Genomic DNA, 15,212 nt, shown 5'->3' with positions numbered 1-15,212 from the left:
AGGCAAATCGCCTGAGGTCAGGAGTTTGAGACTAGCCTGACCAACACGGTGAAACCCTGTCTCTACTAAAAATACAAAGATTAGCCAGGTGTAGTGGTGTGCACCTGTAATCCCAGCTACTCGGGAGGTGGAGGTTATGGTGAGCCAAGATCGCAGCCCTGCACTCCAGCCTGGGTGACAGAGCAAGACCCCATATCTTAAAAGAAGCAAAGAAAATTTTACTAAGTATATACTGAATACCAGGTACCAAAATAGGCAGTGAGAATACAATAAGTGAGATACGCAGGGTCCCTTCTCTTGGAGCTTTATGTTCTACTGAAAGTTAGATCTCTCCTTTGAACATTGAATCAACTAGATCTTTTCTATTAGAATTTTCCGATGTATTCATTCCACGTCTCCCTTTCTTTCTCGAAGTCACTAGAAACCCAATATAGAAACATTTGCCAGATTTTCCACTTCAGAAATCTCGAACTAGTTTCTCATTTTCCTGGACAAATATTTCAGGTCTAGTGTCACAGATGTTTTTCAGCCTTGTGTCACTCAGCCCTTTCCCTCATTCCCATCCCAAGATTTCTCATGTTTTCCAAATTTCATTTCCTTAAAAAGCCTCTGCATAGCATTCTTAACTTCCACAAGTTAAGAGGCTCACTGCCTCATGTGTCTGTCACAGGAGTCATGAGGGTTGCATAAAATAAAATGTTACATGCCTTAGGCTCATTTATATCTCCTTGTTCATGCAATCATTAGCAGAGCTTCAGAGGAAGTCTCAAAATCTATTAGGTTTTTACTTTTTACCAAAAGGCCTTTATCTTAAACACTCACAGGTTTGAAAGTAAAAGCAGAAGTATTTTAAGGAACTCACAGTGAAGTTGTAAAAGGGACTACTTCTATGGAAACAAACTGCTAATCAACAGGTCACCTAAAGGTTGTAGTGGTAGAAATGTCTCAATGAACGCTCATATCAGATTCTTGGTAGAATAGTTTTAAGAATCAGAATTCATTTTCACATAAAAAGAAAACTTTTAAAAATGGAATTCTGGTTGCAAAAAGGAAAACATAGGGCAGGTGTGGTGGCTTACGCCTGTAATCTCAGGACTTTGGGAGGCAGAGGAGGGCAAATCACTTGAGGTCAGGTGTTAGAGACCAGCCTGGCCAAGATGGTGAAACCCTGTCTCTACTAAAAATACAAAAAAATTATCCGGGCGTGGTGGCAGGCCCTGTAATCCCAGCTACTCGGGAGGCTGAGGCAGGATAAATGCCTGAACCCAGGAGGCAGAGGTTGTAGTGAGACGAGACTGCGCCACGGCACTCCAGTCTTGATGACAGAGTGAGACTCCGTCTCAAAAAAAAAAAAAAGGAAGAAAAGAAAAAAAAATTCATGTATAACGGGGAACCTGTGAAGGTGGCCTCATTTGGAAATAGGATATTTGCAGATGTAATCAGGTTAAGATGGGATCATACTGGATTAAGTGGTGCCCTAATCTAATGGCTGGTGCCCCTATAAGAAGAGGAGAATTTGCCTACAGACAGAGACACATAGAGAAGGCCGGGTGCAGTGGCTCACTCCTGTAATCCCAGCACTTTGGGAGGCTGAGGCGGGTGGATCACTTGAGGCCAGGAGTTCGAGACTAGCCTGAGCAGTATGGCGAACCCCCGTCTCTACTGAAAATACAAAAATTAGCTGGGCGTGGCGGTGCACACCCGTAATCCCAGCTACTCAGGAGGCTGAGGCAGGAGAATTGCTTGAACCTGGGAGGTGGAGGTTGCAGTGAGCTGAGATTGCGCCACTGCACTCGTCTGGGCGACAGAGCAAGACTCTATCTCAAATAAAAAAAAAAAAGACATATAGAAGAAAGAATACCATGTGACGATGGAGGCAACAATTGAAATGATGCATCTATAAGCCAAGGAACACCAAGGATTTCTGGCAACCACCAGAAGCCAGGAAGAGGGAAGAAAGGATTCTTTCCCAGAGCCTTTGGAGATACCATGCTCTGCAGACACCTTAATTTCAGACTTCTAGCCTCCGCTGTGAGAGAATAAATTTCGGTGTTTTTGTTTTTTTGAGACAGGGCCTCACTGTGTCACCCAGGCTGAAATGCAGTGGCTCAATCACGGCTCCCTGCAGCAGCATCAACCTCCCTGGCTCAGGCTCAAGCCATCCTCCCACTTCAGCCTCCTGAGTAGCTGGGTCTACAGGCACGTGCCACCATGCCCAGCTATTTTTTTTTTTTTTTTACAGACGTGGGTCTTGCTGTGTTGTCCAGGCTGGTCTCAAACTCCTGGGCTCAAGCCATCCTTCTGCCTCGGCCTCCCAAAGTGCTGGGATAACAGGAGTGAGCCACCGTGCGTGGCCAATTTCTGTTGTTTTTTGTTTTTTTGAGACACAGTTTTGCTTTTTCATCCAAGCTGGAGTGAGGTGGCGCAATCTTGGCTCACTGTAGCCTCTGCCCCCTGGGTTCAAGTGATTCTCCTGCCTCAGCCTCCCAAGTAGCTGAGACTACAGGCGCCCACCACCACGTCCTGCTAATTTTTGTATTTTTAGTAGAGATGGGGTGTCCCCATGTTGGCCAGGCTAGTCTCGAACTCCTGACCTCAGGTGACAGGCTGGCCTCGGTCTCCCAAAGTGCTAGGATTACAGGCGTGAGCCACCTCGGCTGACCTGATTTCTGTTGTTTTAAACGCTACCCAGGTTGTGGTTATTTGTATGGCAGCCTTAGGGAAACGAATACTGGAAGCCTGTGGAGAAGACACTGGAGCAGATATGTATTTCAAAACACCGGGCTTAACGTTAAAACTCTCCTCTAGGCCCCATCTAGGAATCTAAGTGGGATAAGCTAAGATGAGCTAGCTGATTCTTCACTGGTGGAAATTTGGACAATTGACACGGATTCATTCAAACTAAAAATTAAAGATAAAAAACCACATTTAATAATTTCACTACAGTGACAATTCTTGTAACTTTTTGAGACTCTATCAGTTAGATCCCTACCTCTGTTCTATTCTTTTTGTGGTAGTGAAGAACTAATCTTTATAACTGTTTTTTTTTTTCAGACTCAGTTTTGCTCTTATTGCCCAGGTTGGAGGGCAATGGCGCGATCTTGGCCACTGCAACCACCGCCTCCTGGGTTCAAGTGGTTCTCCTGCCTCAGCCTCCTGAGTAGCTGGGATTATAGGCGTGCACCACCATCCCCAGCTAATTTTTTGTATTTTTAGTAGAGACGAGTTTTCACCATGTTGGCCAGGCTGGTCTCAAACTCCCGACCTCAGGTAATCCACCCGCCTCAGCCTTCCAAAGTGCTGGGATTACAGGCGTGAGCCACCACACCTGGCTTTAATTGTTTTTTAGCCATTTTCACAAATGCTAGGGAATAGCTCGGTTTAGATACTCGGAACTGTGTCACTGGCCAAGCCTCATATGGAATTGCTCATGTCTTCTAGGGCTGTAGGTGTGGTCAACAGCATTTTAAATTTGATCTTATTGGACATATGCCTCAGTTTTACCATATCATCTGTTATATGGGGATAATAATAGTAACTGCCTCCTAATGTTGTTGTGAGGATTAAATGAGTTCGTATTTACCAAGCATGTAGAAAAGTGCCTGGCACATAGTAAGTATTAATCACTGGACTCCTCTCTCTCTTGCCATTTGGGAAGTTTCTTTCTCACTGAACCATGAGCTCTCCAAGGATAAGAAGCATGTCTGTTTCATTTTCTATCCCCAGCACCTAGTACCCCTCTCTGGCACACAGTAGGCCCTCAGCAAGCATCTGCTGCCTAAAAGGCACTATCAAGCAGGCAGTATGAAATTCCATTTCTGAGTCTTGAAGAAGGAAGTCAGGTGGAAAAACAGATATGAGTCCTACACATAAACGTTTAAGCTTGACAACACGCAAGACCATCAAGGAAGACAGCATGGAGGGAAAATAAATAGAACACTGAGGAAAGATTGATGGCAGGAGATGGAAGCAAACAGAAAAGGAGTTCTGAAACAATATTCTTTCAAAGAAGCCGTGAAAAGAGTTCAAGGGAATTGAAGTAAGTCCACAGGAAAGGCTGTCTTAAAAGTGGAGTATGAAAAATTTGTGGTTAGCAAGCAGCTGACTGAGGTTAATTTTTTTTTAAGTCTCAGAGGAAGGAAATGACATTGTGTAACAGTTTTCTCTAACTTGGCAGGCTTTTAAATGTGGGTCCCGATCTGTCTTGCCAGAAGGGTTGAGAGCTAGGGAGCAGGGAGAAGGAGGGTATGGGTCTCTCCAAGACTCTGTGTCTTAAGAAGGTTGTATTGAAGTCAGGTTATATCTTCACTCACAATATGAGACAATAAATTCAAATAAAACATCCATTTTTGTCCCCTTATTATTTTGTTTAGGCTGGTAAAGCAGGTTTGATGATGTTTTTGTCAGGTTGACAAAATTATCAGCAACAAGTTTTTATCTGGAATATCTCCCTCATTACACTTGAATTTCAACAGAGTTCCACTACCCAGGAAGACAGAATAACCGGTTTTCTGAGTTTTTCCTGATACGATTCTGGTTATCACAAACGACCTGAGATCCCTACTCTTCTTTAAAAGGGCAAGAAAAGGCCGGGCGCGGTGGCTCACGCCTGTAATCCCAGCACTTTGGGAGGCCGAGGCGGGCGGATCACGAGGTCAGGAGATCGAGACCATCCTGGCTAACACGGTGAAACCCCGTCTCTACTAAAAATACAAAAAATTAGCCGGGCGTGGTAGCGGGCGCCTGTAGTCCCAGCTACTCGGGAGGCTGAGGCAGGAGAATGGTGTGAACCCGGGAGGCGGAGCTTGCAGTGAGCCGAGATCGCGCCACTGCACTCCAGCCTGGGCGACAGAGCGAGACTCCGTCTCAAAAAAAAATAAAAATAAAAAAAAATAAAAGGGCAAGAAAAGGGAATCAATATCAATATTTGATAATGGCATTTAAAAAATAATAGACATCACTTTTGCGTTTAAAAAATGTTTTTCAATATTTAATTTACAAGTTGAGTACAAGCCATAAAAAATGTTTTAAAAATAAATTTGAGGAATTGAAAACTCCTAAGTGGTCAATTGAGCCCACATGTATCTACCAAACAAGACTGAAATGTACTTTCACAACATATGGTCTGATGAGGTTTTTCCTGTTAAACAGAGAAAAATAGACCCAGGGAAGTTGCTGGAAGGCATGAACCATGTACCATTTAAAGAGAGGTTTTCCATACTTATGCGAATGAGACCCCGTTAAAGACTCTACTACAGGATCTAAAGCTAGCCGCTCCCCAGTCTGGGGCTCAAATGTTCTCATCTGTAAAATAAGGGAAAAGAGAAAGGGTGGTATATGTGTCTGCGTATTAATTATTTGGGTGTGTCTGTGAATTCTTTGGATATGAAAATAAAGAGAGGGCCGGGCGCGGTGGCTCACACCTGTAATCCCAGCACTTTGGGAGGCCGAGGCGGGTGGAGGCCAGGACCAGTCTGGGCAACATGGCGAAACCCCATCTCTACAAAAAATACAAAAATAGCCGGGTGGCGTGGTGCGTGCCTGTAATCTCAGCTACTAGGGAGGCTGAGGCAGGAGAATCGCCTGAACCCGGGAGGCGGAGGCTGCAGTGAGCCGAGAACACGCCACTGCATTCCCGCCTGGGAAACAGACCATCTAAAAAAAAAAAAAAAAAAAAAAAAAAAAGGCCGGGCGTGGTGGCTCACGCTTGTAATCCCAACACTTTGGGAGGCCGAGGCGGGTGGATCACGAGGTCAGAATTCCAGACTCAGCCTGGCCAACATAGTGAAACCCCGTCTCTACTAAAAAAAAAAAAAAAAAAAAATACAAAAATTAGCCAGGCATGGTGGTGCGTGCCTGTAGTCCCAGCTACTTGGGAGGCTGAGGCAGGAGAATCGCTTGAACCCGGGAGGTGCAGGTTGCAGTGGGCCGAGATCACGCCACTGCACTCCAGCTTGGGCAACAGAATGAGACTTCAAAAAAAAAAAAAAGAAAGAAAGAAAGAAAGAGAAAAGACAACCTACCCCAGTATAAGGGGTAAGAAAAAGGATTCAGGGAGGCTCAGGAACTTAAGGCCTCGAGCACCTGCACCTCCAGCCCCACCCGCTAACCCTCCTCCCCAGCCTGGAGACACAGCACAGGGGCCAACATGGCGTCAGCACGCTGGGTCTCGCCTGCGACCCCCGTGACTCCGCACTGCTGCAGCCCGGGCGAGGCCGCGCCCCATTGGCCAACTGCAATGAGGTAATTGCGGGGGCGGGGGCCGGCGGCGGCGCAGGGGCGGGGCTTTGCGGACGCAAGCACGTCGAAGCGCTGCTCCTGGAGCCGCGGAGGCTGCGGGTTTGGCTGCGGCGGTTTCTGTGGCGGTTGCTGTGGCGGAGTTTGGAGGTGAGCGGGGGTTGTAGGTTTAGCGCAACAGGGAGCGGCCCTCGATGGACGTAGGAAATCCTTCTAAGAGCCCCCTTGATTATCAGAGGAATTAGCGGGGATCTGACGTCTTCGAGATAAAATGGGGGTTCGCCCCCTCCTTGAGCACCCCTCCTCTGCCCTGAGGAACCGGAGGCTTACTGCCCTTTGGAAACCCCGCATCTATTCCCTGCTTTAAGGGGTAGGCGGAGGAACCGGAGGTTATTGGATAGGCAGAAGAATTTAGGGGGCTTCTTAAAGGGTTTCTCAGTTTGGGGGTTTTCCTCTCCTTTTTTCCCATCTCAAGGTAGATGAGCCTGAGTCCAGAGAATTCCTGCTCATTGGGTAGACAGGAAATGAAGCAGGTGAATACCGTGGGAGGAGGCGAGGACCGGATGACAGGAGTGAGATTCTTCGAGGCAGGGCGCGGGGGCGCTGTAGTTGGACTCATCTTTTGCAGAATTGCTGTTTCTTCATATTTTGTTTTGTGATCGTCCAGAACTACTTTGGCCTAATTAGTTTTCTGTTAGCCTCCATTGCTATAGAGATATTCTTGGGAGACCTATAATCATTAAAGAGCAGGAGGAGGAAGGCGACTCGTTGGAGGCTTATCATTATCCACAGCTCCTGAACTATGCTGACCAGGCCTAATTTTATGTGTTTAGAGGTTGTAGAATCTCTCTTTGTTTAAGGGTGGTGCCGGTAACAGCTGATTTGGATGATTCAGATGTACAGAATCTTAAAGTCAGCCTGCATATTCTCTTGAGAAGTCCTTGCTTATGTCTGAGCGTGTGTTACTGTCTTGAACATCACATGCACAAAGGTTTGTTCGTTCAGATTTCTCAAAATGTCTCCCAGCCTTCCAGAAGAGTAAATCTTCCTTTGATGTCAGACTCATCTATCAGTACTCAGTATAGATGCCCTTATGACACTAAAAATACTGTGCATTTTTCTGAGTTTGGATACTGGACAGGCTGTGCCTTACATTAGCTGATCGAGAATAAATAATTGCAGTTTCAGGACCACTGATAGCGCCAGTTGTCTCATACCCGGCAACAGTAAGACAGCACTAAAACGAAACCTTTATTGGCTCATGAGATTTGACAGATGGAAGAATGTAATTAATCTTGAAGGTAGGGATGAGAAACAGAAAGCTGCAGAGGTGGAAGGCTTATTCTCTGTGGCTTGATAAAACTGCTTTGTCATTATCAGTGTGTTCCTGTCATGCTTGATTTGAAATTGAGCTTAATATGCAAACTGGTTGCTTTTTCCAGATGATGGTTATTTGTTTGAATTCCTAAGTGGGGAAATATTGTTTTCTGAGGAATCTGGAAGATTAAACCCTTTAGTGTAGCCATAGCTTTAGGATAGTGCCAGAACTTTGGGCTTTTAGAAATGCGCATTGTCAGTAGAAGGGAGAAGGATAGTTACAAGGCAGACATCTTTATGAGAGGGTATTGAAGGCCTCTTCTGTTTGTTTCCTGCACTAGCAAAAACAGATTGAGCAGTGTGAAAGTCACTGCCTCAATATTGTGTCCTGGGTATTTAAAGAGTTGTTTGAGGTTCCCAGTTCCTGTCTTTAATCTGGATACATTCTTATCTGTTGAGTTGCCCAAAATAAGTGTCATTTGATCCTGATGTTGACTGGAATGGAAGTGACTTTTCATCTGACACTCTGTGGGACAGAATTCAGGAACTGCCTTTGCAATTTCTCCTTTCCATCTTTCTAGACAGGGTGTCAAAAACAGTTGTTGACCTGTCCTCATGGGGTGTTAGAAATGTAAATGCAAGAGCCGTAGTGGGGTGTCATTTGCTCTTAGCCCTCGTGGTAATTTCCAAAGTTATGTCATTTTCTCTTTGCTTCAGGTTGGAGAGAAATCCAGGTACTCACTAGACTGGTACCTTCTGCCACCATGGGGGAGCTTTTCCGGAGTGAAGAAATGACACTGGCCCAGCTTTTTCTACAGTCAGAAGCTGCTTATTGTTGTGTCAGTGAATTAGGAGAACTTGGAAAGGTTCAGTTTCGTGACGTAAGTAGTTGTGGGGCTGCGACTTGATTACTGCTGAACTCTATTGCTATCGTGGTCAGATGCCTTGTGATGAATGTTTTGTTTTTTATTTGCAAAAATAACATTATAGCACTGACTTCCTATTGGCAGAATGCACATTTTGAGTTGTCTTTCTAAAGGTGAGAATGTTTTGTGCCAATCTTTACATGCTTTTGCTAGCTCCCACTTTCAGAACAGTCCTAAGCATTCTCCAGGTAATTGTTTGGGATGCAGGGAGAGGTTACCAAACTAACCTGATCAAGGCTTTCACTTGCTAAATAGCAAGGTATTTAAAAATATATATTGCAGTTTTTCCATATAGTAGGACATTTAAAAAAAAATAAAATTTGAGGTATCCAGCTATAGATATATAGTATATAAATAAGCATATACTGAATATTCATTATTTTGGAATATTATACTGGGCACTTGGAGAAGCTATCTAAAGAATATGGACAATCTAGCCTGGGTACAGTGGCTCATGCCTATAATCCTAACACTGGGAGGCTGAGGCGGGCGGATCGGGAGGTCAGGAGTTTGAGATCAGTCTGACCAACATGGTGAAACCCCGACTCTACTAAAAATACAAAAAAAAATTAGCATGGTGGCGCAGGCCTGTAATCCCAGCTACTCGGGAGGCTGAGGCAGGAGAGTCACCTGAACCTGGGAGGCGGAGGTTGCAGTGAGCCGAGATTGTGTGATTGCACGCAGCCTGGGCGACAGAGCAAGACTCCGTCTCAAACAACAACAACAACAAAAAACTTGTCATCCTTAATTTGCAGTTCTTCATCTGGTCCTATGTTGTCCCTCTGCTTAACATCTATTGGCTCTATTCAGCCTTCTTTTCTTTTACTTACGCTGTACTTCAGTCATACAAAAAAAAGAGATAGGGGCCAGGTGCAATGGCTCACACCTGAAATGCCAGTACTTTGAGAGGCCAAGGCAGGAGGATCGCTTGAGCCCAGGAGTTGGAGACCAGTCTGGGCAACATAGGGAGATCCCGTCTCTGCCAAAAAAAAAAAAAAAAAATGCCGGATGTGGTGGCACGTGCCTGTGGTCCCAGCTGCTTGGGAAGCTAAGGTGGGAGGATCGCTGAAGCCCGGGAGGTCGAGGCTGTAGTGAGCTGTGATTATGCCACTGCACTCCAGCCTGGGTGACAGAGCATGACACTGTCTCAAAACCAAAAAAAAAAAAAAGAGGTGGGGGGAATATTATAATGACCACCTATGTTTCTACTATCTGCTTAAGAGGGAAACATTCCGTGTATAATTGAAACCTCTGTTTCTCTTTGCTCCATGCCAGTCCTTTCTTCCACCCCAGAGGTAACCCATACAGTGATTTGTTTTGCTTTTATTTCTCCTATGTGTGGTTTTTGTTGTTGTTGTTGTTGCTTTTCTTTTTGAGACAGAGTCCACTCTGTCGCCCAGGCTGGAGTGCAGTGGTGCGATCTCAGCTCATTGCAGCCTCCGCCTCCCAGGTTCAAGCAATTCTCCTGCCTCAGCCTCCTGAGTAGCTGGGACTAAAGGCATGCACCACCATGCCCAGCTAATTTTTGTATTTTTTGTAGAGACGGGGTTTCACCACATTGGCCAGGCTGGTCTCGAACTTCTGACCTCTGGTGATCCACCCGCCTCGGCCTCCCAAAGTGCTGGGATTACAGGCATGAGCCACCATACCTGGCCAACAGATATTTCAGTTTCTTCTAGTTCTGTTAATTTTTTTTTAATAATAAAATTTATAACATCAAGAAAAAAAATAGAGATGGGGGTCTCGCCATGTTACCCAGGTTGGTCTTGAACTCCTGGACTCAAGCGGTCCTCCTGCCTCAGCCTCCCAAAGTGCTAGGATTACCGGTGTGAGCCACTGTGCCTGGCTGAAATGTACACATCTTAAGAGCACAATTTGCTGAATTGATAACTTTATGCACCTCTGTAACCAGCACCCCAATCAGGATATGGAACTTTTTTTTTTTTTTTTGGAGACAGAATCTTGCTCTGTCGCCCAGGCTGGAGTGTAGTGGTGCGATCTTGGCTCACTGCAACCTCCGCCTCCTGGGTTCAAGCAATCCTGCCTCAGCCTCCTGAGTAGCTGGGACTACAGGCGCACACCGCCGAGCCCGGCTAATTTTTTTTTTCTATTTTAGTAGAGATGGAGTTTCACCATGTTGCCCAGGCTGGTCTCGAACTCCTGACCTCAGGTGATCCACCCCCCCCCCCCCCAGCCTCCCAAAGTGCTAGGATTACAGACGTGAGCCACCAGGCCCAGACTGAACATTTTCATCAGTCCAGAAAAGTATCTGTGTCTACTGCTAGTCAGTTGCTACCCTTCATAGGTAACCTCTGTTTTGATTGCTGTCATCATAGGATTAGTTTTCCCTGTTCTTGAATTATATGTAAATGACTCATACATTGCAAACTCTTATGTCTGACTTCTTTCACTCTGCCTCTGTTTCTTGCATGTATCTGTAGTTCATTTTTAAAAATTGCCGAACGGTAAGTAGTTCATTGTATGATTACACCACAGTGTTTTCGTCCTTTCTTTTGTCATTACTCTTTTGGGGCTATTATGATTAAAGCTGAAGTAAACATTATCATAAAAGTCTTTTTTTTAGTTTACAAGTTTTGATTTTTCTTAAGCAAATACAGTTGATCCTTGAAAATGCAGGGGTTAGGGGTGCCAATCTCCCCATGCAGTCAAAAATCTGCATACAATTTTGACTCCTCCAAAACTTAACTATTGATAGCCTGCTTTTGACCAGAAGCCCTACCAATTTCATAAACAGTCGATTAATACATATTTTGCATGTTATATGTATTGTACACTGTATTCTTACAATAAAGTAAGCTAGAGGAAAGAAAATACTGTTAAGAAAATCATAAGGAAGATAAACTGTATTTACTGAAAGTGGATCATCATGAAGGTCTTCATCCTTATTGTCTTTATGTTGAGGAGGCTGAGGAGGAGGAAGGGGAGGGGTTGGTCTTACTGTCTCAGGCTGGCCGAGGTGGAGGAAAATCTGTGTGTTAGTGGACCAGCAGAGTTCAAACCCACATTGTTCAAAGGTCAACAGTAACTGAGTAGTGGAATGTTCAGTCATGGGTTGCGTAGGTGTATGTTTAACTTTGTAAGAAACTGCCAACAGTTTTCCACATCTTTTACTTCCTTTTTAATAGCATTTATCACAACAAATTGTAATAATTGGTTTGTGTCCGTCTCTTCTGTAGAGCTGAAGACTGGGACATAGCTTATTATTAATCTTAATTGCTAATAAAAATTTTTGCCTTAGATTCCTCTAATATTAATATATTGAGTTCTCGAAGAGAGAAGTGTTGAATACATGGATATGTATGTGTGTGTTTGTATTTTTTTTTTCTTTTTTTTGAGACTGAGTCTAGTTCTGTCACCCAGGCTGGAGTGCAGTGGCACGATCTCGGCTCATTGCAACCTCCGCCTCCCGGGTTCAAGCAATTCTTCTGCCTCAGCCTTCCAAGTAGCTGGGATTACAGGTGCCCGCTGCCACGCCCGGCTAATTTTTTTGTATTTTCAGTAGAGACGGGGTTTCACTGTGTTGGCCGGGCTGGTCTCGAACTCCTGACCTCATGAACTGCCTGCCTTGGTCTCCCAAAGTGCTGGGATTATAAGCGTGAGCCACTGTGCCCGGCCAATGTGCTTGTATGTTTCTATGTGTGTATGCATATAATATATATACACACATACATGATTAAGCTAATAAATTGTGTTGTTCAGCTTTTCAAAGCTAGGACATAGCTTATTCTTTGTATTTTCCCCAGTGCCTAGTTCAGTATCTGACACCTATTTGGTGCTTCATAAATGTTGAGTAAATATAGTTCTTTATTTGTGTTACTTTTATGGAATTTATCACATACTATTTTATTGGTTGGGTTCATCTTCTTCTCTATTAGATTGCAAGCTTTTAATTTAATTTAATTAATTTATTATTATTATTTTTTGAGACAGAGTCTCGCTCTGTTGCCCAGGCTGGGGTGCAATGGCACGATCTTGGCTCACTGCAACCTCTCCCTCCCAGGTTCAATTGATTCTTGTGCCTCAGCCTCCTGAGTAGCTGGGATTACAGGCATGTACCATCATGCCCGGCTAATTTTTTGTATTTTTAGTTGAGACAGGGTTTCGCCATGTTGTCCAGGCTGGTCTCGAACTCCTGAGCTCAGATAATCCTCCTGCCTCAGCCTCCCAAAGTGCTAGGATTATAGGCGTGAGCCACCGCATCCGGCCTATTTATTTTTTTGAGACAAAAGTCTCACTCTTGTCACCGAGGCTGGAGTGCAGTGGCATGATTTTGGCTCACTGCAACCTCAGCTTCCCGGGTTCAAGCGATTCTTCTGCCTTGGCCTCCCGAGTAGCTGGGATTACAGATGTACGCTACCATGCCCGGCTAATTTTGTATTTTTAGTAGAGATGGAGTTTCGCCGTGTTGGCCAGGCTGGTCTTGAACTCCTGACCTCATGTGATCCGCCCACCTTGGCCTCCCAAAATGCTGGGATTACAAGCGTGAGCCACCGTGACCGGCCAGATTGCTAGCTTTTTAGTGAGTTGTTACTTGTTTTGTTTTTATTTGTATATTCCAGAACATCTGTCATATTGCTTTGAAAATTACTTATGGTGCCAGACGTGGTGCCTCATGCCTGCAATCCCAGCACTTTGGGAGGCCGAGGTGGGTGGATCACCTGAGGTCAGGAGTTCGAGACCATCCTGGCCAACATGGTGAAACCCTGTCTCTACTAAAAATGCAAGAAAATTAGCTGGGCATGGTGGTGCGCACCTGTAATCCCAGCTACTCAAGAGGCTGAGGCGGGAGAATTGCTTGAACCTGGGAGGCAGAGGTTGCAGTGAGCCAAGATCACGCCACTGCACTCCAGCCTGGTGACAGAGCAAAACTCTGTCTCAAAAAAAAAAAAAAGCAATTACTTGTGGTGTATGAATGAATAAACTAAAGCCTGTCACTGAGAAGGTAAAGGCCTTGGGACAGAAAAACAAGAGAAGTTCCTCTTGTGCTTGGAAAGAAAGAAGGAAAACCAGAGAGAGCTTCTGTGATATTCATTGCCCAAATTTTAGGTGGTGGGAAGGAAGCTCACTGAGACTCTTGCCTAGGAAGAACATTTTTGTACCATTGTGTTTTACCTAATTTGCCTCCATTCCAGTAATGTTGCAGCAACGAAGGAGGAAGTTTTTATCCTTAGCTGGTGTGACTGGCCATAAAGCAGTTTTTTTGGATCAGTAGACAGTTTTGATTAGTGTTGCATCATGCATTGACACAAAATTAGTTTTTCGCTTTGCAGAATGTGTTGCTTGAGAAACAGAAGAAATAGATACAATATTTCAATGTTTGGTATTGTGTTTTTATTTTTCAGTTAAATCCAGATGTGAATGTTTTCCAACGGAAATTTGTGAATGAAGTTAGAAGATGTGAAGAAATGGATCGAAAGCTTCGTATGTGCACTTTGGTCTTGTGTAATGTTCCTTTAATGAATCATTTGTCTTAGATTAGTGACATTAGTCCTCTTAATAGAGGAAGAAAATGTTATAAGAGAAAAGGGAAAAATCTTGCAGTTAAGATGCCAAGGTGTATTTCTCGTATACGAGTAGATTTTGTGGTCTTTGGGCTAAGTAGTGCTTAATGGAAACCTCGTTTGAAATAACATGCTGCAAACTGAAAACTGGTTGTTTTTTTGTGAGATTTTAATAACAAAACTACATTATAGAATTTTGAGAAATAGGACCCAGCACACCATCAGTTTTTGTCAGCAGAGCCACCTTTTAATTTGAGCTATTTAAGAGGGAAGAAACTGGCTGGGCCCGGTGGCTCACACCTGTAATCCCAGCACTTTGGGAGGCTGAGGCGGGTGGATCACAAGGTCAGGAGATCGAGACCATCCTGGCTAACATGGTGAAACCCCGTCTCTACTAAAAATACAAAAAATTAGCTGGGCGTGGTGGCAGGCGCCTGTAATCCCAGCTACTGGGGAGGCTGAGGCTGGAGAATGGCATGGACCCGGGAGACAGAGCTTGCAGTGAGCTGAGATCACACCACTGCACTCCAGCCTGGGCGACAGAGCGAGACTCCGTCTCAAAAAAAAAAAAAGGGAGGAAACTAACATTTATCTAAGTTCTCTTGAGGGCTAGGTTGCTCATATACATTACTTTATTCATTCTCCACAACATTCCTTCAAGATGGGTGTTATCTTATTTAATAATTGAGGAAACTAAAGATCAGAGAGGCTTAATGACTTGCCCTAGATCATAAACAGTTATGATGGAATCAGTATTTGAAGCCAGGTTGCTCTCTCTGGCTCAAAAATCCATGATCTTGCCACTCTACTAAGCCAGCTTATGGTTAGCTGATAAGTGAATTTGGTCCCCACTCTAAAAAACAGTTGTAGTTGTTACCTGAAACACTCTTCTCTTCTGGTATTTTGTGTCCTTATTACCTGTTCTGCTTTTTCATTTTTTTTTTTATGCTTAAAACTGACCTGATTGTTTTCAAATTTAATGAACCCCTTTAGATCTAGAGTTGTCTCACTAGTGTGTTAAGTGTCAAATATTCTATTGCATTATACTCTTCTTCATAACTCTGCTTTGCCAATAATATCTATAAGCAGAACTGTCATACTTTGGAGTGGCATTCGGGTATGGAGGAGAGGTGTGGCCTTGAAGGCCAGTGTTAAGACCTGAAGAAGGAAAGAAGGCAGTTGTGGGATGACCACCCTTTGGAGTAGCTTT

General features: G+C 44.4%; 1 protein-coding gene across 39 annotated transcripts in view; it reads left to right on the top strand.

The window, feature by feature from the left end:
• The first annotated feature begins 6,255 nt into the window (after nucleotides 1-6,255).
• Nucleotides 6,256-15,212, top strand: part of ATP6V0A1 (ATPase H+ transporting V0 subunit a1) — a 63,983-nt gene continuing 55,026 nt past the window's right edge. For 16 of the 39 annotated variants that reach the window (XR_010152857.1, XR_008540382.2, XR_010152849.1 and 13 more), the window contains exons 1-3: nucleotides 6,274-6,387; nucleotides 8,272-8,435; nucleotides 13,844-13,922. Coding sequence is in view for 19 of the 39 variants with exons in the window: in XM_054670877.2 (XP_054526852.1) it covers nucleotides 8,319-8,435; nucleotides 13,844-13,922 (196 nt within the window). In the remaining 20 variants the exon portion in view is untranslated. Of the gene's footprint in view, nucleotides 6,388-8,271; nucleotides 8,436-13,843; nucleotides 13,923-15,212 lie in introns of all 39 variants that reach the window. The other 23 variants (XR_010152858.1, XR_008540383.2, XR_010152860.1 and 20 more) reach the window with 4 other exon arrangements.

Source organism: Pan troglodytes, chromosome 19 (genome assembly GCF_028858775.2).
Source record: "Pan troglodytes isolate AG18354 chromosome 19, NHGRI_mPanTro3-v2.0_pri, whole genome shotgun sequence".
NCBI lineage: Eukaryota > Metazoa > Chordata > Mammalia > Primates > Hominidae > Pan > Pan troglodytes.
Note: the sequence above shows the minus strand (reverse complement) of the source record. Positions and strands in the feature narration are given on the sequence as shown.